Raw genomic sequence first — 24200 nt, 5'->3', positions numbered from 1 at the left:
GGATTCAGCTTGTGAGTATTTTATTGAGTACTTTTGCATCAATGTTCATAAAAGAAATTGCTCTGGCTTGCTTCCATGTATGTGGACCTATCTGCATTACCCATATGGCATGCTGGGGTTGGCTACCCAGAGGCTATTTAGGCTGTGGGCTGGCTTTCCCCAGGGTCAGATGATTGTTCAAGGTTCCTGAATAAACTGCATTGAAAAAAAAAAAAGAAATTGCTCTGAAATATTCTTTCTTTGTTGAGCCTTTGTGTGGCTTAGATATAAAGACTGTGGCCTCATAGAATGAGTTTCATAATGTTCCTTCTGTTTTTATATTAGCGCTTTTTTTGAAAGTCTGCACTAAAACCATCTGGCTCTGGGCTTTTTTTTTTTTTCCATTGGGGGACTTTCAATGACTGCTTCTATTTCCTTAGGGGTTACAGGGCTATACCTGATCTTGGTTTGACATTTGTAAGTGGTATCTATCTAGAAATTCATCCATTTGCTTAGCTTCTCCAATTTTTGTGGAGAACAGTGTTTTTTTTTTAAATAAGACCTAATGCTTCTTTGCATTTCCTCAGTGTCTGTTGTTATGACCCCCTTTCACTTCTGATTTTGTTAATTTAGATAATGTCTCTTGTTGAGTGTATTAGTTTTTCTTCAAAGTCTGTACTTATATCTCCGAAACCATGAAAATGGATTGCTGCTAGTTCCACTGCTGAATTCTCACACAGATGCAGGGACACTAGTGGGTGTGGAAAATAAATATTAGAAATGAAGAGGCTTTTTCTGTTTAGAGATATTTTCCTATAGTGCAGGCCTTTGGCATTCTTAGTCCCCCTCCACTTTCAACAGCCATTAGAACTGCTTTTCCATGGCTATAAGTCAGCCTGAAGCAAATGACTAAAGGTCATCCAGCCTTCTGACTTTTGGCATCTGAAAAGACTTGTAATTTTTAATTATGTATCTGTGTGTGTGAGGGAATGTGGCCTTGCGAGTGTAGGTGCCCCCACTCATTGGACTCTTGGTTGTGAGGCACTTGTGGTGGGCGCTGAAAACGGACCTAGGTACTCTGCAAGAGCACTACCTGCTCTTAAACACTGAGGCATCCCTCCAGTCTCTTTCTCTGACGTTCGAAGCAATGTGGGCCTGCTCTGCAGAGATTTGACAGGCTGGACCACGCACATGCACATTGATCTTCATTGGCTTCAACCATTCAAAATGTCAGGCACGCTTGTGTTCATGTTTACCCTTGCGTATTAGTGTCCACCAACGTGGCTTGACAACAGCGTTTCTGCCAACTGTCTCTGCAGTCGATAGACACTAACCAGGAAGCAGACTTGAGGGGGCGTTGGGCAGAGACTTGGCTAGCTTATAAACAAATGATAATATTTGGATCAGGAGGGGTGGGCTTATTATAATACCATTGATATTTAGATATGGATGCAGTGGCTAATCATAATATATAAGAGATGAAAAACAGGAGGGTGGACTTATAATTTGATACACGATGGGGAGAGTCTGCTTATTATACTAACATTGACACTGCGGCGGTTAACGGTTGGCTTGCAGTATCCTTGGCTGAGATGGGAGGAAAATACAGCCGAGAGGGAGGGAAGAGTCCTTTGGATTACACAGGCTTCTCTGCACTCTGTTGCTGTCAGACGAAGAGTCACGAAGAGATGCCCTTGGGTTTCTGTGACAGCCAAGCTCCGAGAAGTAAGCTGTACCTCGGGACCCAGGACCCTGCTTACTTAGACATGGCCTACTTTCCTGACAACGACCTGCACATGGCCGCCTGCGCAGGGGACTTGCCTTTTGTGCGGCTGTACTTCACTCTGGGTAAATACGAAGCCAACCACAGAGACAAGGAGAACAGGTAAGAGACGCCTCAGACCTGAGGAGGATGTGGGAGGAGACACCTCTACTGGCTCCCAAACCGGAATGGGCGGGGAGAACCCAGCTCTGCACTTGGCTCTCTCAGCACCTGTGGTCCGCACACCTGGAGGGATCCCCCGGCCCAGCCACAAGGGCAGAACTCTGGATGCTTTCCCTTCGCCCAGGAGTCCTTTAGCAAGTCAACAGACTATTTAAAAGCATTAAGCAACAAAAGTAGATCATTTTATCTTAGTGTACACATTAGGAATACAATGTTACATACATTTTAAAAGTTGAAAAACAAAAGGAATATTTTTCAAATATAACACCTTCAAGACTAAAAATTCTTCAAGTAAAATCTGGTATCCATTATATGATATATATTAGAATATATATGTATATATATATATATAAATGTATGTTTGTATGTATGTATCCATCTATCTATCTGTCTATCTATCTATCTGTCTGACTGTCTGTCTATCTATCCATCTATCCATCCATCCATCCATCCATTTAAACTGATGTGTGTTGTCTGGAACTGAACTGGGAAGTGTTTCTGCTCCTCCTGCCACATTTGAAAGTTGTACACATCTCTACCTCTTGATCCTAGTAGGGTGAAGAAAACCCATAGCACTTCTTTTTCTCAGCTTACCTTAAAATATCAAATCATTACAAACACACAGAGTTATTAAAAAAATTACAGTGCATCCATTGAAACAAATATCTCACGTTTGAAGGAAGCATAGACAGACATAGAGGAAAATTGGCTTGTTACGCTCAGTGACAACTCTGATTACATCTACACAAATATTGATTGTAGATTTTTATTAGCAAACCATGTGCAAAAACGAATGTATTGTTTTCAAGTATTTAAATTACAAGTGAACTTTTCTCTTTTTTATTACTTAAATCAGTGGTTCTAAACCTTCTTATTGCTGTGACCCTTAAAACAGTTCCGCATGTTCTGCGGAACATAAAAGTATTTTTGTTGCTACTTCATAACTGTAATTTGCTACTGTTTTGAATCATAATGTGAATATCTGTGTTTTCTGATGGTGTTAGGTGATCCTGTGAGAGTCTCACTGACGCCTCCACCGGTTAGAACCACTGACTTAAATGTTAATTTGAACACTTGGTGGCTTGTGGTCATCTTTTTATTTCTCTCTAGCTTCTTTTTGGCGGTAGAGAGTATGCTCTACTTTAACACAGTAGGTTGGCACCAAGTCTTGCTCTTCGACTCCTGTAGAGTTAGTTGGTCATGGTTCTGCATGCACTTCTGCTCTTCCTTCAAATAGGCCTTTGAATAGTAGATTGTTTTCATCCACAGATGGAACTCTTACACTGTTTTAATTCTGTGTTTATATATGTATTGATAGTTTCTCTCTAAACTTAGTCTTTTCTGAAGAGGATCTTTTTATCTGTGTTTATAAATGTTTATATTATATAAATATTACCAAGCATAATTTTATTCTATATAGACTTATACATGCATACAGTTGTAGACTGATTGTGCTGGTTAGTTTCAGGTCAATTTGACACAAGTTAAAGTCATCTGAGACGAGGGAACTGCAATTAAGAAAATGCCTCCATATGGTTGGGCTGTAGCAAAGCCTGTAGGGCATTTCCTTAATTAGTGATTGATGTGGGAGGGCCCAGGGCATTATGGGTGCTGCCATCCCTGGGCTGGTGGTTCTGGGTTCTATAAGAAAGCAGGCTGAAAATAGAAACAGAAGGAACATTATCAAACTCATTCTATGAAGCCACAGTCACCTTGGTACCTAAACCACACAAAGACCCAACAAAAAAAGAGAATTTCAGGCCAATCTCCTTTATGAACATTGATGCAAAAATACTCAACAAAATACTCAACAGAATACAAGAACACATCAAAGATATTATCCAATATGACCAAGTAGGCTTCATCCCAGGTATGCAGGGGTTGTTCAACATACAGAAATCCATCAATGTGATCCACCATATTAACAAACTGAAAGAAAAAAACCACGTGATAATCTCCCTAGATGCTGAAAAAGCATTTGACAAAATCCAACATCCATTCATGTTTAAAGTATTGGAGAGATCAGGGATACAAGGCACATATCTAAACATATTAAAGGCGATATACAGCAAGCCTACAGCCAACATCAAACTGAACGGAGAGAAACTTAAAGCAATCCCACTGAAATCAGGGACAAGACAAGGCTGCCCACTCTCTCTATATCTCTTCAACATAGTTCTGGAAGTTCTTGCTAGAGCAATATGACAGTTGAAGGAGATCAAGGGGATACAGATTGGAAAGGAAGCCAAATTATCACTATTTGCAGATGATATGATAGTATACGTGAGTGACCCCAAAAACTCTACCAGGGAACTCCTGCAGCTGATAAACACCTTCAGCAAAGTGGCCGGATACAAAATTAACTCAAAAAAATCAGTAGCCCTCCTGACAAAAGACAAAAGGGCTGAGAGAGAAATTAGGGAAATAACACCCTTCACAATAGCCACAAATGACATAAAGTACCTTGGAGTAACCCTAACCAAGCAAGTCAAAGACTTGTATGAAAAAAATTTCAAGTCTCTGAAGAAAGAACTAGAAGAAGATATGAGAAGATGGAAAGATCTCCCATGCTCATGGCTTGGCAGGATTAACATAGTAAAAATGGCCATCTTACCAAAAGCAATCTACAGATTCAATGCAATTCCCATCAAATTACCAACACAGTTCTTTACAGACCTGGAAAGAAAAATTCTCAACTTCATATGGAATAACAAGAAACCCAGAATTGCTAAAACAATCCTCTACAATAAAAGATCTTTTGGAGGTATCTCCATCCTTGATCTTAAGCTGTACTATAGAGCAACAGTTTTAAAAACTGCATGGTACTGGCATAGAAACAGAATGGTGGATCAATGGAACTGAACAGAGGACCCAGAAATAAACCCACACACTTATGGACACCTGATCTTTGACAAAGATGCCAAAACCATACAATGGAAAAAAGATAGCATCTTCAACAAATGGTGCTGGTCCAACTGGATGTCTATATGTAGAAAAATAAAAATAGATCCATACTTATCACCTTGCACAAAACTAAAGTTCAAGTGAATCAAAGACCTCAACATAAAACCAGACACATTAAATCGGTCAGAAAAAAAAGTGGGGAATATCCTAGAACACATTGGCACAGGAGACAACTTCTTGAACAGAACACCAACAGCACAGGCTCTAAGAGCAACAATCAATAAATGGGACCTCATGAAACTGAAAAGCTTCTGTAAAGCAAAGGACACCGTCATCAAAACAAAACAACTGCCTACAGATTGGGAAAGAATCTTCACCAACCCTTTATCTGACAGAGGACTAATATCCAGTATATATAAAGAACTAAAGAAGCTGAAAAACAGCAAACCAGTTAATCCACTTAAAAAATGGGGAACAGAGCTAAACAGAGAATTCTCTGTAGAGGAATATCGAATGGCAAAAAAACACTTAAAGAAATGCTCAACGTCATTAACCATTAGGGAAATGCAAACCAAAATGACCCTGAGATTTCACCTTACACCCATCAGAATAGCCAAGATGAAAAACTCAAGTGACAACACATGCTGGAGAGGTTGTGGAGAAAGGGGAACCCTCCTCCACTGCTGGTGGGAATGTAAACTTGTACAACCACTCTGGAAATCAATCTGGCACTTTCTCAGACAACTAGGAACAGCCATACCATTCCTAGGCATATATCCAAAAGAGGCTCAAGCACACAATAAAGACATTTGCTCAACCATGTTTGTAGCAGCTTTATTTGTAATAGCCAGAATCTGGAAACAGCCCAGATGCCCCTCAACTGAAGAATGGATGCAGAAATTGTGGTACAACTACACAATGGAGTATTACTCAGCAATGAAAAATAAGGAAATCATGAAATTTGCAGGTAAATTGTCGGACCTAGAAAGGATCATCCTGACTGAGCTGTTCCAGAAGCAGAAAGACACACAGGGTATATACTCACTCATATAGACATATAACATAGGATAAACCTACTAAAAACTGTGCATCTAAAGAAACTAATCAAGAGAGAGGACCCTGACTAAAACGCTCAATCCCCATCCTGAAAGGCAAAGAGGATGAACATCAGAAGAAGAAGAAAACAGGAAACAACCTAGGAACCTGCCACAGAAGGCCTCTGAAAGCCTCTGCCTTGCAGACTATCAAAGCAGACGCTGAGACTTCTGGCCTACTGTTGGGCAGAGTGCATGGAATCTTATGTAAGAAGTGGGAAATAGTAAGAGCTGGAGAGGACAGGAACCACACAAGGAGAGCAACAGAACCAGAAAATTTGAACACAGGGAACATCCCAGAGACTCATACTCCAATCGAGGACTATTCATGGAGATACCCTAGAACCCCCTCATAGATGTAGCACATGACAGTTCAGTGTCCAAATGGGTTACATAGTAATGGGAAGAGGGACTGCCTCTGACATAATCTGATTGGCCTTTTCTTTGATCACCTATCCCTGAGGGGGGAGTAGCCTTACCAGGCCACAGAAGATGATATTGCAGCCACTCCTGACGTGATCTGATAGATTAAGATCAGCAGGAAGGAGAGGAGGACCTCCCCTATCAGTGGACTTGGGGAGAGGCATGGGTAAAGAAGGGGGAGAGGGGGAAGAAGGGTGGGATTGGGAGGGGCTTATGGGGGGATACAAGGTGAATAAAGTGTAATTAATAAAAAAAGAATAATAATGAAAAAAAAGAACAGAAGCTCCACAAGGACCAAAAAAAAAAAAAAAAAAACACAAAAAACCCCCACAAACAAACAAACAAACAAACAAACAAAAACCAGGCTGAGCAAGCCATGAGAAAGCAAACCAGTAAGCAGCACCCTTCCATGTCCTCTGTGTCAGCTCCAGAGTTCTGCCTTGTTTGAGTTCTGTTCTGTCCTTTGATGGTGAACAGTGACACAAGCTAAATAAGCCCTTTCTTCCCCGATTTTCTTTGGTCATGGTGTTTTATCACAGGAATAGAAATCTAAACCATTTTTATTCATTGTTAGCCAGATAGAGCCAAGTAATTGTGGTAATGATACTTGCTGTTTTGCCCAATGCCAGAATGCTAGTGAATTTAGGTATGCCCTGGTTACTCGCATGCCTCGCTGGATGTCTGTGCCCATTGATGACCCTCACGCTATGACTCTCTTCAGACAGAAAAGGGATCTTGGAATTGCAGCCGCCATTGTTACTGCCATCTCATTGGCGGCTGTTGGAGCTACCACCACGGCATTAGCCATGAGTCATACTATGCAAACTGCTCAGACCCTAAATAATCTTTTAGTCAATGTAGCTCATGCTTTAGATGTACAAAAAGGAATTAATGTTCAACTAAAAGGAGACTTGATGGTGTTCAATCAGAGGATTGACCTCGTGCAGGAGCAAATTGATACCCTATGGCAAATCGCTCAACTTGACTGTCAATGGAAGTATGCTGGACTTTGTGTCACTAGCATACAATATGAGAATTTTTCCCATGCTGCAAATCTGTCTAAACAATTGTCTAGCTATATTTTAGGTAATTGGATTGAAGAATTCGATACTATGATGGAGCAGCTGAGAGTGGCCATTGTTACGGCAAATTCTACCAGAGTGGACGCAGGACTAACCACAGGATTATCATCATGGATTGCTGCAGCCATGAATCATCTGAAGGAATGGGCGGACATGGGAGCGTTAGCAGGCCTTCTGCTGTTGGTCTCCTTGGTTTGCCTGTGGTGTATATGCAAGATTAGAGTCTCACAACAGCGTAATGCAGCCATGATCATTCAGGCCTTTACAGCCATTGAAGCAGGACAGTCTTCCCAAGCATGGTTGGCTACCATAAAAAGCTAAAATGTTACGCTCAGGATGTGAGGCTAAGCACTGCACTCAGGGTCAGCCGCTTTGGACCCAGAGAAGAGCATGTCTGATTGCATGCGGGTTGATACCCCAGGTCCCGCCTCTGAGAAAAAGATAGCGGACGGGTCTGATGCTCTTTGGGTGGATGACACCTAAATGAACATTGGTACAAAGTCCCAATTTATTTCTAATATCAGAGATTAGACCTCTACTCTTGCCTGATGCGTCTAAAACAAAAAGGGGAAACTGTAGAGAGCTGCGTAATGCTGCGCCTTAAAGATGGAGCTGGTTTCCACCTTCCACCTTCCCGATGGTGAATGCACTCTGTCACAAACAACTCCATATTTGGCTAAGGCCGAGGATCTGGCTTGCTTCCATGTATGTGGACCTATCTGCATTGCACACAAGGCATGCTGGGGTTGGCTACCCAGAGGCTATTTTAAGCTGTGGGCTGGCTTTCCCCAGGGTCAGAAGATTGTTCAAGGTTCCTGAATAAACTGCATTGAGAAGAACAAAAAAAAAAAAAAAAACAGAAAAAAAAAAGATCAGAAAGAAGGAGAGGAGGACCTCCCCTATTAGTGGACTTGGGGAGAGGCATGCATGCAGAAAAGGGGGGAGGGTGGGACCGGGAGTGGAGGAGGGAGGGGTTTGTGAGGGGATACAAAAGGAATAAAGTGTAATTAATAAAAGTTAAATAAAAAATTAAAAAAAGAAATCTAAACCAAGACACTAATCATAAATATGAAAGTAAAAAATAGCAAATATAAATGGTTATTAATATTGCACAGGGGTCTTATTTTTACAATATTTTCTCTATAGAAACATGATTCCTTGTCCCCCGTTCTCTCAATCTGTTTAACCAGAATATCTACTATGTATATACTATCTTTCAGGATCTATCCCTTCTTGAAAACTTCATGTTTCTTTGACCAAAGTAGCAATACTGACTAAAATAAATTATACCCATTGTATATATATATATATATATACACATATATATATATGATTATACATATTGGATTATATATATATGATTATATATAGGATTATATGTAGGATTGTATTCTGACCCATTATTATAAGTACTAAAAAATTCTAAAAATTATTACCATTCATAGTTGTAAAACAGGAGAAGAGCATTCTAGCTTCAGCATCTTAGCAGGAAGAACATGAGTGTGTGGCTAGCCTGGAAGGAAGATCCTGTCTTACTTAAGAAAATTATGTTACACTCATTGAAATATAGAATCCTTAAAACACCTCCAAAATGGGTATAGTTATATTGTTTTATCTACCTGAAACACTATGTATGTTAAGTTGAAATAATATAATATCTAGCATGTTATAAGTAACACTTTCTTAATTATTATATATACATTGTCAATGAAGCATCACAATGTTCCAGTTTATTGGAGCAGAAATGAAGCCTTGAAAGGGTAAGAGATAGCTTGTAGGCAACAGAGCCTAGACTAGGATAAAAATATGACAGGGTTTGAAGACAAATCCTTACTCCCACACCTAGACTCATGCACTTGGTCCTCAGATGGCAGCTCTGGTTTGGGTGGTATGAAGTCTTGTGAACAGATGCAAGTTTCTGGGGTCAGTCTTTAGAGCAGTATGGCTGGTTGTTGGTTCCAGCCCCTTCTCTCTTTCCTCAATACTGCCATGAGCATGTGGTTTATAGGGCAGAAGACCTGCTTTGTGGTAGGAATGTGGGCAAGTTTGGAGTTCAGTGTTGGAGAAGAATGCTGTGAGCAGAGCCTAGTGAACTGTCTTGCTTCAAGTACAGAAGACAGCATGTCAATGGAAACAGACAAGAAAAGACTCAGGAGACTTGGAAACAAGGGGTGTATATTAAATTGGGAAAGAAGCCTTTTGTATTACACTCTGGCAAAGGATCTATGTTCTATGTCCTGAAATTTTAAATGCAAATAAAAGCAGATGCAAATAAAGCAGCTGTGTGTGTGTGTGTGTGTGTGTGTGTGTGTGTGTGTGTGCGCGCGTTTGGTTTTGGAAGAAATTTCACAAAGAAAACACATTTCTTCAGAAGGACATCACATATTTGTTTAAAAGGCACATTCACTCTATGCTATTAACAGTTTCAGTTACATGAATACTTGTGTATATTGAGATAGTGCACTGTGATTTCTCTGTAGGAATGCCATGCACTTCGCCTGCTTCTATGGACATCTAGAACTGGTGAGGTATCTCTGGAGGCGTGGCTGTGAGATTAATGTGTGTGACAATCACAACATCACACCCCTGATGAAGGTAGATCATAGTCATCATTTTAAAAATGAGTTGATTTTGATTTACCTAAAAATGAATTCATCTCATGTAAATATGATTAATTGGTAAAACCCATGAATGTGTGTCATAAATTCTTTGAATTGACCATGTGCTTCTTGTTGCACCCTTTTAAGGCTGTCCAAAGCTGGGAAGAGGAAATCGTGTGTTTTCTGCTAGAGCATCATGCCAACCCGCACATTAAAGACGGCAGGGGTAACACTGCCCTTCATTATGCCGTCTATGCCGGGAACTCAGCAACCGCTGCCAGGCTGCTGCAGTACGGAGCAGATATTGAGGAAAGAACCCAAGTAAGGATCACTCTGCCTAGAGACAGTGGTGATACCCTGCTGGGTGGAGTCTTTCAGAGGCCCTCTGTGGTAGGCTCCTGTCCTGTTTCCTGCTTTCTCCCTCTTAAAATATCCATCACATTTGCCTTTCTGAATGAGGACTGATCATCTTACCCAGGGTCCTCCTTGCTTAGCTTCTTTAGGTATACAGATTTTAGTATGCTTATCCTATATTATATGTTTAATATCCACTTATGAATGAGTACACACCATGTGTGTCTTTCTGCTTCTGGGATAGCTCACTCAGGATGCTCTTTTCCAGTTCCCACCATTTGCCTACAAATTTCATGATTTCATTGTTTTTAATTTCTGAGTAGTATTCCATTGTGTAGATGTACCACAATTTCTGTATCCATTCCTCAGTTGAGGGACATCTGGGTTGTTTCCAGATTCTGGTTATTATGAATAAAACTGCTATGAACATGTTTGTGCAAATGTCCTTGTTGTATATTTGAGCAGAGACTCATAGCTAAACTTTGGGCAGAGTGCAGGGAATTGTGTGAAAGAAGGGGGAGATAGAAAGACCTGGAGGGGACAGGAGCTCCACAAGGAGAGCAACAGAACCAAAAAGTCTGGGCACAGGGGTCTTTTCTGAGACTGATACTCCAGCCAAGGACCATTGATGGAGATAACCTAGAATCCCTGCTCAGAGGAAGCCCATGGGTGCCTCAGATTCCAAGTGGGTTCCCTAGTGAGGGGAACAGGGACTGTCTCTGACATGAACTCAATGGCTGGCTCTTTGATCACCTCCCCCTGAGGGGGGAGCAGCCTTACCAGGCCACAGAGGAAGACAATGTAGACAGTCCTGATGAGACCTGATAGGCTAGGGTCAGATGGGGGGGGGGAGGAGAACCTCCCCTATCAGTGGACTTGGGGAGGGGAATGGGAGAAGATGAGGGAGGGAAGGTGAGTTTGGGAGGACACAAAAGAGGGGACTACAGCTGGGATACAAACTGAATAAACTGTAATCAATAAAAAATAAATAAATTTCAAAAAATTCATATATATATATAAGAAATACCTGTGATGTGTGCAGGGCTAATCACCCCTGTTTAGAAGCTCATTTGCTCTCTGAATGAAAATGCTTAGACAAAATTGGAAGGAAAATCATTTTCAGTATTGGTACTATGGAAGGTGTAACTTTCTTCTTTAAACTCAAGACAAATGTATGTGAAAACACTGAATTTGTTAAAGGTAAGGTTTGAGTTTTGTTCAGTACTTTAAAAACATTTTTGTAAACATTAAAAATCAATACAATAAAGCAATATTAGCTTTGCAAATATCTATCATCTTACAACTCAAAACAACTTTGAAGTAAGTGGAAATATTGACACCATCGACAAGTTCTATCAATAATTTATCTAGTCATGGGAGTGCTAATAGAAGATTAATGGAAACAGAAGCTGATTAGAATTATCCAAGCCAATTTGCAAGTTATATAACTAGCAAAATAGCCGGGAAGGCCTTGTTAATTGTTTAGAATTTTTCCAGTTTGTTTGTATGGACAGGCTATTCTTGAGTTTGGTATAATTTTTGCCTACTTTGAGAAAGGATGTTACTGAATTAAAAATTAGCCAAGGGGCAGGACTTAGAGAAACAATTGATGGCAAGAACATGGCAGGCTGTTTCTACTGAGAGCTCAGGCCCCAGCACCAGGGACAGACAGCCTGAGTTTGTCTCTGAGGAGAGGAATCAGCCAGGCAAGAATGAGTCTCCTATTATTTTTTTCCTTTAGGATTAGAGAGTTTTCACAGTGCAAGCCTACATCAGGTTCTCTGATTACAAGGCAGGAGGCAGAAGACAGAGAAGAGGTGGGGAAAAGTGACTGTGGCCACCAATATCCCCTTTGATATGTACTCACTTCTTAGGTGAGAGATTGTGACACCAGCAAGTCTCTGAACTAGGGACTCACAGAGAGTGGCTTAGTAAGAGGGTCGGAAAAAGTGGAGAGCTGCTGGAAAGTATTGTAGCCTGGGCAGCAGCTAGACTCTAGCAATATGTTCCTAAAATCTAGCCTTTTGATTATATTTAAAAAAATAAACATAAAGGTGTTATTACAGAAGACCCAGGGATATGTGTGTCAGCCCCATCTAACTGATATGAACAGGGTGAAGTTTGAGGGCGGAACTGCATCTTCTCCAGTGGGTAGTCAGGTGCTGGCCCCTAGAAGGGAGGCTGGCATCTGCATTCACTCACAGGAGGATATTATTGAGTCCAAGCAGTGTGCTGGACAGGATCCTGGATGACCTGGACCAGCATGCACATCCAGGGATTGCTCTGTGGATATTTAGAGTCAATTAAAGGGAAGTAAGGAGGTCCAAGAAGAGCTTTCAAATCAAGTCAGAATTACTGAGAGAAGGGGATAATCAAAATAATAAGATTTGAAATTTTTATTTTTGACAAGGTTGTGAAGAAGAAAGAGTAAAGATAGATTCTAGAAGGGTTGCTATACTTTTCTTTTCTCTTTCCCTTTCTTCCTTTTTTCCTTTTTTTCTTTCCCTTTCTTCCCTCCAAATCCTCCCATGCTCTCCCCCTGCTCTCCTTCAAATTCATGACCTCTTTTAAAATTATTACATATATAAATGTATATACACATATACATTCATGTATATAACCAGTTGAGTCCATATAAGGTTGCGTATATGATGTGTATGTATGTTTTCAGGGGTAACCATTTGTACTGAACAATCAGTTGGTGTGCTCTCTCTTGCCTGGGAAGGGCCACCTCTCTTGCTCCCAACTTTACCCAGTTGCCTCTAGCTCTTTGTTTTGTTTTTTTTTCTTTTTTTAATTTAATTTTTAGTTTTTGTATCAATTACAGTTATTCATATTTTATCCCGGTTGTAGCCCCCTCCTTCATTCCCTCCCAATCCCACCTTCCCTCTTTTGTCTCTTCCCATGCCCCCCTCCAAGTCCACTGATAGGGGAGGTCCTCCTCCCCTTCCATCTGACCCAAGCTTATCAGGTCTCATCAGGACTGGCTGCATTGTAGCCATTCCTCTGTTGCCTGGTAAGGCTGCTCCCCCGTCAGTGGAAGGTGATCAAAGAGCAGGCCAATCAGTTCAGAGACAGTCCCTGTCCCCATTACTATGGAACCCACTTGGACATTGAACTGTCATGGGCTACATCTGAGCAGGGGTTCTAGATTATCTCCATCAATGGTCCTTGGCTGGAGTATTAGTCTCAGAAAAGACCACTGGGCCCAGATTTTTTGGTTCTGTTGTTCTCCTTGTGGAGCTCCTATCCCCTCCAGGTCTTTCTTTCTCCCCCTTCTTTCATAAGATTCTCTGCACTCTGCCCAAAGGTTGGCCATAAGTCTCAGCATCTGCTTTGATACCCTGCAGGGTAGAGCCTTTCAGAGGCCCTCTGTGGTAGGCTCCTGTCCTGTTCCCTGTTCTCTCCTTCTTCTGATGTCTATGTGAGGAGAACTTTTAGTGCTTGTAAGAAACCCCAAGAAAACAAGAGTCTTGTGACCTCACTTTTTTAAAACACACTCTTTCTCGGAATGTGTTTTTGTGCTCATCCAGGTGTAGCAGATAGGGGTGAGTGTACTTCAGCTGTTATTTATGTGCCTCTCTGGAAAACATGTCTCTGCTCCATGTAGCCTGTCCTTGCAGTTAGACACTTTACTCGCATAACTCTTGAGAACCCTCAGGTATAAATTGTCTGACACTCTGAATAAAGTTGGCTATCACATGAGACTTTAATCTGTCCTGTTTTTAGGCTCTGCTCTCCCAGATTCATGATGTGGCCCAGAGAGGTAAACAGTTGATGATAAAGCCTTTATTGCAGTGTGGTACTTCTGTGATGGGAATAGTTTTGGGGCTTTAGACATGAAAATTTAGCTTATTAATTCAATAAAGCAACGAGAACCTTTGCTATTGTGTTTGTGATTGAACGTTTGAGATAAAGAGACAGCCCTTGCCTTCAGAACACTGAAGTTTAGATGGAAGAAATCACATGACTCCAAAATACTAAGGCAAATGCAAGAAGGGGAGCAAAGTTTCATAAAAGCAAAACTATTTCAAGTGAGCTTTGGGGAGGATTGAGGTTCATGTCACAGCTGTAGGCAAAAGGCAACAGTCTGAAGAGAATGTGCGGCACACATGGAAGCATAGTAGGGTGAGAAGGAAAGGGTGGCTCTTAGTGCACTGTCTTTATCTCTAGCCCACTTCTTGTTTTTATTTTATTATTTTTTTTATCAGTTACATTTTATTAACTCTGTATCCCAGCCGTGTCCCGATCCCTCATTCCCTCCCAGTCCCTCCCTCCCTCCCTCCCTCATCTCCACCGTGCCCCTTTCCAAGTCCACTGATAGGGGGGACCTCCTCCCCATTCATCTGATCCTGTTTTATCAGGTATCTTCAGGACTGGCTGCAAAGCCCTCCTCTGTGGCCTAACAGGACTGCTCCTCCCTTCGGGGGTGGGGAGACCAAAGAGCCAGTCATTGAGTTCCTGTTAGAAATAGTCCCTGTTCCCCTCACTTTGGGAAACCAATTGGTTACTGAGCTACCACAGGCTACATCTGAGTGGAGGTTCTAGGTTATAACCATACATGGTCCTTGGTTGAATGTCAGTCTCAGAAAAGACCCTGTGCCCAGATATATTTGGTCCTTGTGGAGCTCCTATCCTTTCCCCAACAGACTAACTCCCCTTCTTTCTTATGATTCCCTGTACTCTGCCAAAGGTTTGGTCATGAGTCTTTGCTTTGAAAACTCTGCTAGTTAGAGTCTTTCAGATGCGCTCAGTAGACTCCTGTCATACGTTCAATGCACATCCCATCTGTCTTTCTAAACGAGGATTGATCATCTTACCCCATGTCCGCTCAATTGATTATCTTTTTTAGGTGTATAGATTTCATTATGTTTATCATATCTTGTAGGTCTATATAAGTGAGTATATCCCATGTTTGTCTTTCTCCTTCTGGGATATTTCACTCAGAATGATCTTTTCTAGATCCCACCATTTGCCTGCAAATTTCATGATTTCCTCCTTTTTGATTGCTGAGTAGTATTCCATTGTGTAAAAATACCACAATTTCTGTACCCATTCCTCCGTTGATGGACATCTGGGTTGTTTCCAGGTTCTGGCTATTACAAATAAAGCTGCTATAAACATGGTTGAGCAAGTATCCCTTTTGTGTACTTGAACGAACTTTGGGTATATACCTAGCAGTGGTATAGCTGGGTCTTGAGGAAGCACTATTCCTAATTGTCTTAGAAAGCGCCAGATAGCTTTCCAGAGTTCTAGCCCACTTCTTTAGGCTCTGTGTTTGTTTCATATATTTATGCCTTTGAGTCTTTTCAAAATCTGTTTATTTTGTTATTTTACAGGATAACCTCACACCATTATTGCTTGCTCTCAGGGAAAACAGACTGAAGATGGCACAGTTTTTAGTAAAGATGGAAGCAAGTGTACATGCAGTTGACTCTCAGAGAAGGTAGAATCATTTGACTTACAAAAAACCTTTCAGTGTTATCCTAAAATGGAGACAGCCATGCCCATAAAAATACATTAATAGAACAATACAATTAACATACAGGGATATACTGAAAGCAGACATATATTTTTTGTTAGGTAGATTTTCTTTTCTTCTCCTCCCCATCCTCCTCCTTTTTAATTTTTTTATTTTTGAGACATGGTTCTTCTTTGTCGCTCTGGCTGTCCTAGAACTTGCTCTGTAGATCAAGGTGGACTTGAGCCCAAAGATCTGCATGCCTTTGCCTTCTGAAGGCTGGTATTAATGATATGAGCCACCATGCCCAGTTTAGAATTTGTTTTTCTTTTTTCCTTTTTTGGTTTCTTGAGACAGGGTTTTTCTGTATAGCCTTGGCAGTCCTGGACTCACTTTGTAGACTGGGCTGGCAATCCACCTGCCTCTGCCTCCCAAGTGCTGGAATTACAGGCATGTGCCACCATGCCCAGCTATCAGCTTAGAATTTCAATAATCCAAACTGAGTGATATGTTACAAAGTTTATACCCTCTTATTAATATTGACAATTTAATTTTCATCCTGATATTATACATATGATTTTGTATTAGCTAAAATGTATTAATTTTGTTTTTATATACTTTTCTTTAAAAAATTTTATATTGAGTATAAAATTAAAAAAAAACTTTGTGTATCAGTTACTTATCATACAGGCATGACATAATATATAACAGAGGCAAATTAATGGAGGGAAGATTCATTTTAACTCATGATCTCAGAACCTGTTGTCTGTCTTGGCAAGGACACCATGATTCAGTATCTCCATCACTGGGAGAATGTGGGAAAACTCCCCAGCTTTCCTGTGTACCTAACATCTCCCGCACCCTGAAGTCCCATTTGCAGCTCAAACACACAACTCTACTAAGCCCTGTGCAGGATATTTCAGCTTGCTGCTCACTGCCTGGTCTTATGGGTTTATTTTTAGTCCTAAAACCCTGGTGTAAATCCGCATAATCCCCTAACTCTTGAATCCTTTACACCCCAAACTGGTACTACATGGATAATATTATCTGCTTCCAAACTGAACTATAGCAAGATCCCCTTAGGTCTTGACTAGCATTGCTTTCCAGAGATGTGTGGCTAAACCAGGGAAAATACATCTCTAATATATTAAAAATGTAATAATACACTTGAAGCATGGTTGTAAGATTATTCACACGAGAGCTGGCTAGCAATCAGGAGACAGTGGCAGGCATATCTATGAGTTTGAGGTCAGCCTGATCTACATAATAAAACATACATCTTGAGTCCCTGTCTGAAAAAAAATATTAACACACACTGAGGAATCCCATCATATGGTAATCAGCACCATTAACTGAAAGTACTGTAACTGTCTTTGCACTATAATCAGTATCATTTTATATTGTTACTAATATATTAATCACACAAATAATTTTACTTATTCAACATGAGTATAAGTTACAAGATTTTTTTTTAAGCCATGGAAAAAATAGATAACTCCTAAATCTTAATGTGCATCAGATAATGTTTCCTTAGTAACATAGTTGTCCATCATAGGATATTAAGTTAGGACTCTTCCAGGTAGTAGATTAGTGGGGAAGAAGTCTACTAGTGTTGTCTTTTTAGCACTGAAGAAAACTTACAGTGTGGACTATCGGATCACCCAAAATACTTATGCTATTAATAATTCTATAGAGTTGGGCAAGCTATTTGGTAAAGCGTACCTAATAATCATTTAAATGATTATAGTAAGGTTTGTAACAATTTGTATTTGTTTTAGAAATTCTCTCATGTATGCTGTAAGATGTGATTCACCAGTTATGGTCAACCTTCTTCTTCAACAAGGTGTGGACATGAATTTGAAAGATTTGTTTGGATGGACTGCTTTACGCTATGCTATTGAAGGTGATCGTGAGGTGTAAGTAATTCTAACCAACTTTAATTGTTTCAAATAATTGCACCAGGTAATACACTTGAGTGTGGTTCCCATCAGTTGCTGGGATTTCACTTTCAGGTCAGGTAGTTTTGAAATGAAAGTCAGTTAGTCCACCTCATCAGCTAGAATCAAAAACAAAATTATGGATTATTTAGAAGTAGAAATGGGTGCAGGATATTTTAATTCCAAGCTGTGCTTGCTTTTCAATAATGTTGGTATTGAATACTGTGGGCAAGGCAAGTGTTCTACTGGTCTACATTCACAACTCCTGCTCAGTAGTTTAAGATCTTCATACTTAGAGATTCTAGAAATGCTTAATTTAATTCCAAACATAACCTTTGTGCATCAGACACAGTGTCACATTTTTATTTTTAATTGTTTACTTTAGTCTTATAATATTCATTTAAGTAGAAAATCTCTAAAAGATGTCTTTTACACAAGCCAACTGGAAATTCCAGGAAACCAGCTTGTTCTGTAAATACAAGAGAATCAACCCTCTTTCACAAATCAGAGGGAGAAAGGAAAGAAATTCTAGTCATGTCTTTTTTTCTTGTTAATTTTGTTGTTACAGTTTTGTCATTCAGTGGCTCCCATAGCACAGTAAGGATTAACAGCTACTCAGTAGTTGCCCTCATTGTTCCAAATCCCTGAGCTCTTGTGGCATGGTTTACATAATTATTAGAAGAGTTTCTTCATTTCAAATGGATTTTATTCCAAAAGAGCTCTACTTTAGCAGCTAGGAGTCTTAGCTTTACCCATCGACAGTAAATAGACCCTTCTCATCTGTTCAAAACCTTTATTTCCAGTCAACATGTGAACCTAGACCTTCATGATTGGTTACCTAGGAGGATTTTGGCTATTCTGCCTTTAAATATATGTTGTCACAACTCCAAAATATCCGATAGTGTCCGATAATTTTTCAAGAAGAGATTAAAGATTCTGCTATTCTTTGACACTGAACTTTATCCAGAAACTCCTTTACCAGTTTGAATAGCCCCATTTCTGAGTTTGGATGATTCTAAATCACTCTACTCAGGGGACATTCCAATTCAGTTTTTTCTTTTTATTTTAATTATTCTCTCATACATTATATCTTAACTGAAGTTCCCCTCCTTTCACCTTTCCCCATCCCTCCCCCTCCTCTCCTATAGATCTGCTCCTCTATTCCCCCTACTACCTCCCCCCCCAACCAAAAAAAAGAGCAGGCCTCCCAGGGATATCTACCCATGGCTTAACCGGGCACAAGACTAGGCACAAGCCCTCATATTGAGGCTGGATGAAGCAAACTAGTAGGAGGAAAAGAGTCACAAGCACAGGTAAAAGAGTTGAGATTACCCCCCACTATTGGGAGTTACACAAGAACATCAAGCTACACAACCGTAGGGTATATTCAGAGGACCTAATTCTTACCCATACAGGTCTGTGTTTGTTGCTTCAGTCTCTGTGAGCTCCTATGAGCCCTGCTTAGTTGATTCTGTGGGCCATGTTCTTCTGGTGTCCTCAAACCTTGGCTCTTACCATCCTTCCCTCCCCGCCACTGTGGAGGTTCCCCTGGCTTTGCCTAGTGTTTGACTGTGGGTCTCTGAATCTGTTCCCATCAGTTGCTGGATGATGCCTCTCTGATGACAGCTGGCTAGTCACAGATCTATGATTATAGCAGAATATAATTAGGAATAATTTTGTTGATTTTTTTTGCCAGTTGTCTTACTTAGGCTTTTATTGCTGTGAAGAGACACCATGGTCATGGCAAATGTTATGAAGGAAGACATTTAATTGGGCCTGGCTTACATTTTAGACATTTTGTCCATTATTATGGCAGGAAGCATGGCAATGTACAGGCAGACATGGTGTTGAGGTGGTATCTGAGATTTCTACATCTAGATTGGCAGGTATCAGGAAGGAAGACTGTAAGCCACCAGGCCTGCTTTGAGATTCTGAGAACTTAAAGCCCACCCCTGAGTGATGCATTTTTTCCAACAAAGCCACACCTACTCCAGCAAGGCCATACCTCCTAATAGTGCCACCCCCTATGGACCTATGGTGGGTATTTTTTTCATACCACCACACCAGTCATTTTTTGTTCTATCCTGGGTCTCTGGGCTATTCAGCATGGGCTTTCTCTCACAGTGTGAGCCCATGGATAGCCAAGCCAGATTCAAACACGTTATCAGATTTCAAATCTATATTTTTAGCTTGTATATTATAATACCTGTGTTGTCTATATATTAAGCTTGCATTCATTTACATACCAAAATGTACTTCAGATTCTATACAGGCACATGATTCTGTATGCATGTAATCACATATTGAAAAAAATTTCTGATCTAACTTTTCCATAATGTATATTCACCATTTTTCTTCTCTTACTGCAGATACTAAAATATCAAAATAATTTTGATTAGTAATTTTGAGATTAGGTGGATCATTTATACGCTACTGATTTTAAGTGAAAGACCCTAGTATCTTTCTGTTTAGAGTGCTGCTTCAATATTTCAAAGATCTTCTTATATATGACACACTTATGTATATGTATTTAATGGTTTCTTTCTTGTTTTGGCTTAGTAAGTTTTATTTTAAAAAGAATGGCCTCTAGATTTTACCTAAAACTTTCTATCATCTATTGATAGCACCATGTTCTTTTAATTTTGATCTATTAACCTTATTATGTTAACAGATTTTCTAACACTGAAAGAGCCTTTAATTATCTATTAGATTAATAAACACTTGCTTATTAATTTGAAAAAAAAAAGAAAATAGATTCTATTTTTATGTAATACATCCTGATTATAGTTTCCCCTCCCTCCGCTCCTGCCAGTTCCTCTGTGCCTCCCCTCCTCTGGATCCACTCCCTTTCTGTCTCTCATTAGAAAAACAAACAGGCCTGTAAGAGATAACAACCAAATGTGACAAAATAAAATATAACATGATGAAGCAAAACCAATCATATCAAAGTTGGACATGGCAACCTAACAGGAGGGAATGATTCCCAATAGCAAGCAAAAGAATCAGAGACCCACTCATTCTCACAGTCAGGAGTCCCACAAAAATACCAAGTTAATAGCTATAATATATACCCAAAGGACCTGATGCAGACCCATGTGGGCCCTGTGCTGCCTGCTTTTTAGTCTCTGTGAGCCCATATGTACCTTGCTTAGTTGATTCAGAAGGCCTTGTTCTCCTGGTGTTCTTTAGCCTTTCTGTCTCTTACAGTCTTCCCACCTTTTCTTCTGTGGAATTCCCTAAGTTTTGAGGAGAGGCATTTGATGGAGACATCCCATTTAGACTCTCTCTCTCTCTGCATAATGTTTATCTTTGGGTCTCTGTATCTGTTCCTGCTTTATGGGCTCTTATTCCTTTGTATTAATGAACCATAATAAACTTTGCCTTTTACCAGTTGCCTTGGCTATAGTATTTTATTACAGAAATAGAAAAGTAACTAATACAATAATAATCATGAAAATTAAGCACCATTATAATAATATTCTGTGGATTATGATTTGATTAAGTAAAGGAAAATATTTAGGTTTTGTAATTTAACAGTTAAAAAAATCTTAGTATGATTTATTAGCTCAATAATAATAAATAATTATTTTGCTAATTTAAGGAGTTTATATGTTAATATGAATTTTAGTTTTAAACTATTCAATGGCCATTATTTTCCAAAGTACAAACCACAAATAGCAGAATGGATAATAAACATACTAGCACTTCATATTTGCTGGAAGCTGTAATATTGGTGCATTAGTTTCTGTGGAGAAAAATGTACGTAGGGTTTCATTTTGGTTTTCAAAGAAATTCAATGTTAAGATACAAACTGTTCTCTTGCTTTTCTATTTACCTCTTTATATCTTTATATTGTTAAGTCTTCATAATAGCTTGAACTAAAGTAATAAAGCATTTCTCAGAAGTCTGTTTCACTCTAAGAGAAACTGTGTAACAATAGCTGTTAGTTATGAAGCTAGGACTGTATCAGTGATTATGATACTTTCCCTTATCTTGAGATAACCTAGCGCTTATGCTGACATTGATTCATCACCATTTCTTTATCTAATTAAAAGCTTACTACAAATGTGTTCAAGTTCACGGTTTGAAGACTATACCAACACACCCTGATACTGCCTGAAACACTCTTAATAATTTAATATGTTTGGCATGGTTTTCAGTCCAATGTTAAAGTAATGACTGCTTGTATCATTTTATTTTGTATAAGACAGGAGGACAATCCTTTTGGAGTATGAGCATAACCCAATACAAGGTTTAAGAGAGCGGAATCAAGGTAAGACATCTCTTTGTACTGTATTTCAGAAGAAAATGTCAGAGTAACAAAGTTCTAACTCTAAAAGTTTTCAAAACCAACTGTAAATTGCATTTATTTTTTTCTTTCTAGTTTAGAGTTCAGGTTTATAAAGAAATTAATCATGATATTTTCAATTCAAAATGGTATTGCCTGAGGAGAAAGATCATTTTCCAATTTTGGCACTTAAAATCTTTTATGTCATTGTATATGTAAAAAATGATTCTCAAAATTAGTATGTTAATGTTTATGTTACAGTAACCATCACATTGTAGCATGTTATAAATGGGATTAATTGTTTATAAAAATATATTTCATCACATAGTTGAACATTACTTAGTTTTAGTCACTAAACATGAATAATGTTAAAACATTATATTGTTTTTTTCCTATGTTCTTGGTCTAAAACTTGATCTGTATTTTCAAACTATCCATTCTAGACTATAATACTCATCTACTATTTCTGTGATTTTATATAATTTTTCTAATATTTGTATATGAATGTAATGTGTTTTTATCAAACATTCTCCCATTTCTTCTACTATATTGCCTCCCCTGAAAACCCATAACTCCTCCCTCCAGTGCCACGTGTGCCCCTTCCCTCTTTTAACATCCCAAGAGTCCATTTAGCGCTGCTGTGTGTGCATGGGTTGGGACCATCTCCAAGAGATGGGCAGCTTCTCAGATCCAACATCCCTGAGGAAAACTAACTCTTCATCCAGTAGCTCCTTAGGCGGGAGTGGGACATTCACAGGATCAAGGCTGTAATTTGTAAATGTCTCCACTTCAGATGACTATGTCTTGTGTTAAAACAATGTGATACTAGGCTGAATAGATAGGTATTAGATTAGAACATTAATAACTCTCAGTGCTGGGGATTGAACCCAGAGCCCCGTTCTAGGTAAGGGCCTAATCCACGAGCTACTCAAAGCAATCCCAGCAATCCTGAGGTCAGGGATGAGACAGGCCTCTACATTACCCTGCTCCTTTTCAATACGGTGCTTGAAGAATTCCTAAGTATAATAAAACAAGAAAAAAATTAAAGGGATACAACTAGGAAAAGAAGTTAAATTATTCCTATGTGAATATGGTATGATATTATACATAAGAGATCCTCAACATTTCACCACAAAACTTCCAGAAATGATCAACAATTTCAGCAAAGTGGCAGGATACAAAATCAACTTATAAAAATTAGTAGCTTTTCTATATGCCAACACAATGCTCTGAGAAAGCATGGAAATACTTCCATTCTCAATATTCTCAAAAAACTGAAGTATTTAGGAATAAATCTAACCAAGAAAGTGAAAGACCTTTACAATGAAAACTTTAAATCTTTGAAGAAAAAGATTAAGAAAGAAACTAAAAAGTGAAAAGACATTTCATGCTAATGTTTTGGTAGAATTAGTGAAAATGACAATTCTACACAAAGCAATTTACAGATTCAGTGCAATCCCAATAAAAATTCCCATCTCATTTTTCACAGAAAAAAAAATGCTAACATTCATATTGAACCACAAAAGACCCCAGATATCTAAAGTAATAATCATGCTTCAAGCTTCTTTTTTTCTTTTTTTTTCCATTTAGGATAATGTTGGCTGTGGGTTTAGGTAGAATAGAATGGATCAAGTCACATGTAAAGGAAACTCACCAGAATAACAACAGCTGATTTCTCAGTGGGAACTTTAATTGCTAGAAGAGCCTTAAGGAGTCTATTCCAGTATCTAAAAAACCAAAAATTACAGATACCAACATAGATTACTGTATTAAGCACAACTATCATAGTTAAAGGAAAATGAGAAGTGTCCCACAATCCACTGAATCAACTTTATAGAGAATACTGGAAACAATACTTCAGAATCAAGAGAGAAATACACATATCCAAGAGAACACAGAAATAAAGCAAATGAAACTCATGGATATTAAATAGTCATTACTGAATGAAGAGCAGATCAAAGAAAAAAAATCAAGGAAAATGTAAAAACTGTCTAGAAGTAAATGAAAATGAAAACAGAATGCAACAAAGCCTCTGGGATATGCTAAAAGCAGTCCTATAAGGGAAATTTATAGATGTAGGTGCCTACATTAAAAAATCATCAACAACAGAAAGCTGATATAAACATAATTGAT

The 24200-nt window shown here is 39.1% G+C and overlaps 1 protein-coding gene across 1 annotated transcript; it reads left to right on the top strand.

Moving 5' to 3' along the window:
• Nucleotides 1–1571: 1571 nt before the first annotated feature.
• Nucleotides 1572–23662, top strand: LOC110559253 (putative ankyrin repeat domain-containing protein 19). The gene is made up of 7 exons (XM_060388326.1): nucleotides 1572–1864; nucleotides 9908–10022; nucleotides 10175–10348; nucleotides 15721–15827; nucleotides 17621–17758; nucleotides 21991–22052; nucleotides 23658–23662. The coding sequence occupies exons 1-7, from the start codon at nucleotides 1572–1574 to the stop codon at nucleotides 23660–23662; spliced, it is 894 nt and encodes a 297-aa protein (XP_060244309.1).
• The last annotated feature ends 538 nt before the right edge of the window (nucleotides 23663–24200 follow it).

The sequence above is a fragment of the Meriones unguiculatus genome, chromosome 7, assembly GCF_030254825.1.
Source record: "Meriones unguiculatus strain TT.TT164.6M chromosome 7, Bangor_MerUng_6.1, whole genome shotgun sequence".
Lineage (NCBI taxonomy): Eukaryota > Metazoa > Chordata > Mammalia > Rodentia > Muridae > Meriones > Meriones unguiculatus.
The sequence above is the reverse complement of the archived record's forward strand: the minus strand, read 5'-3'. Positions and strand labels throughout refer to the sequence as shown.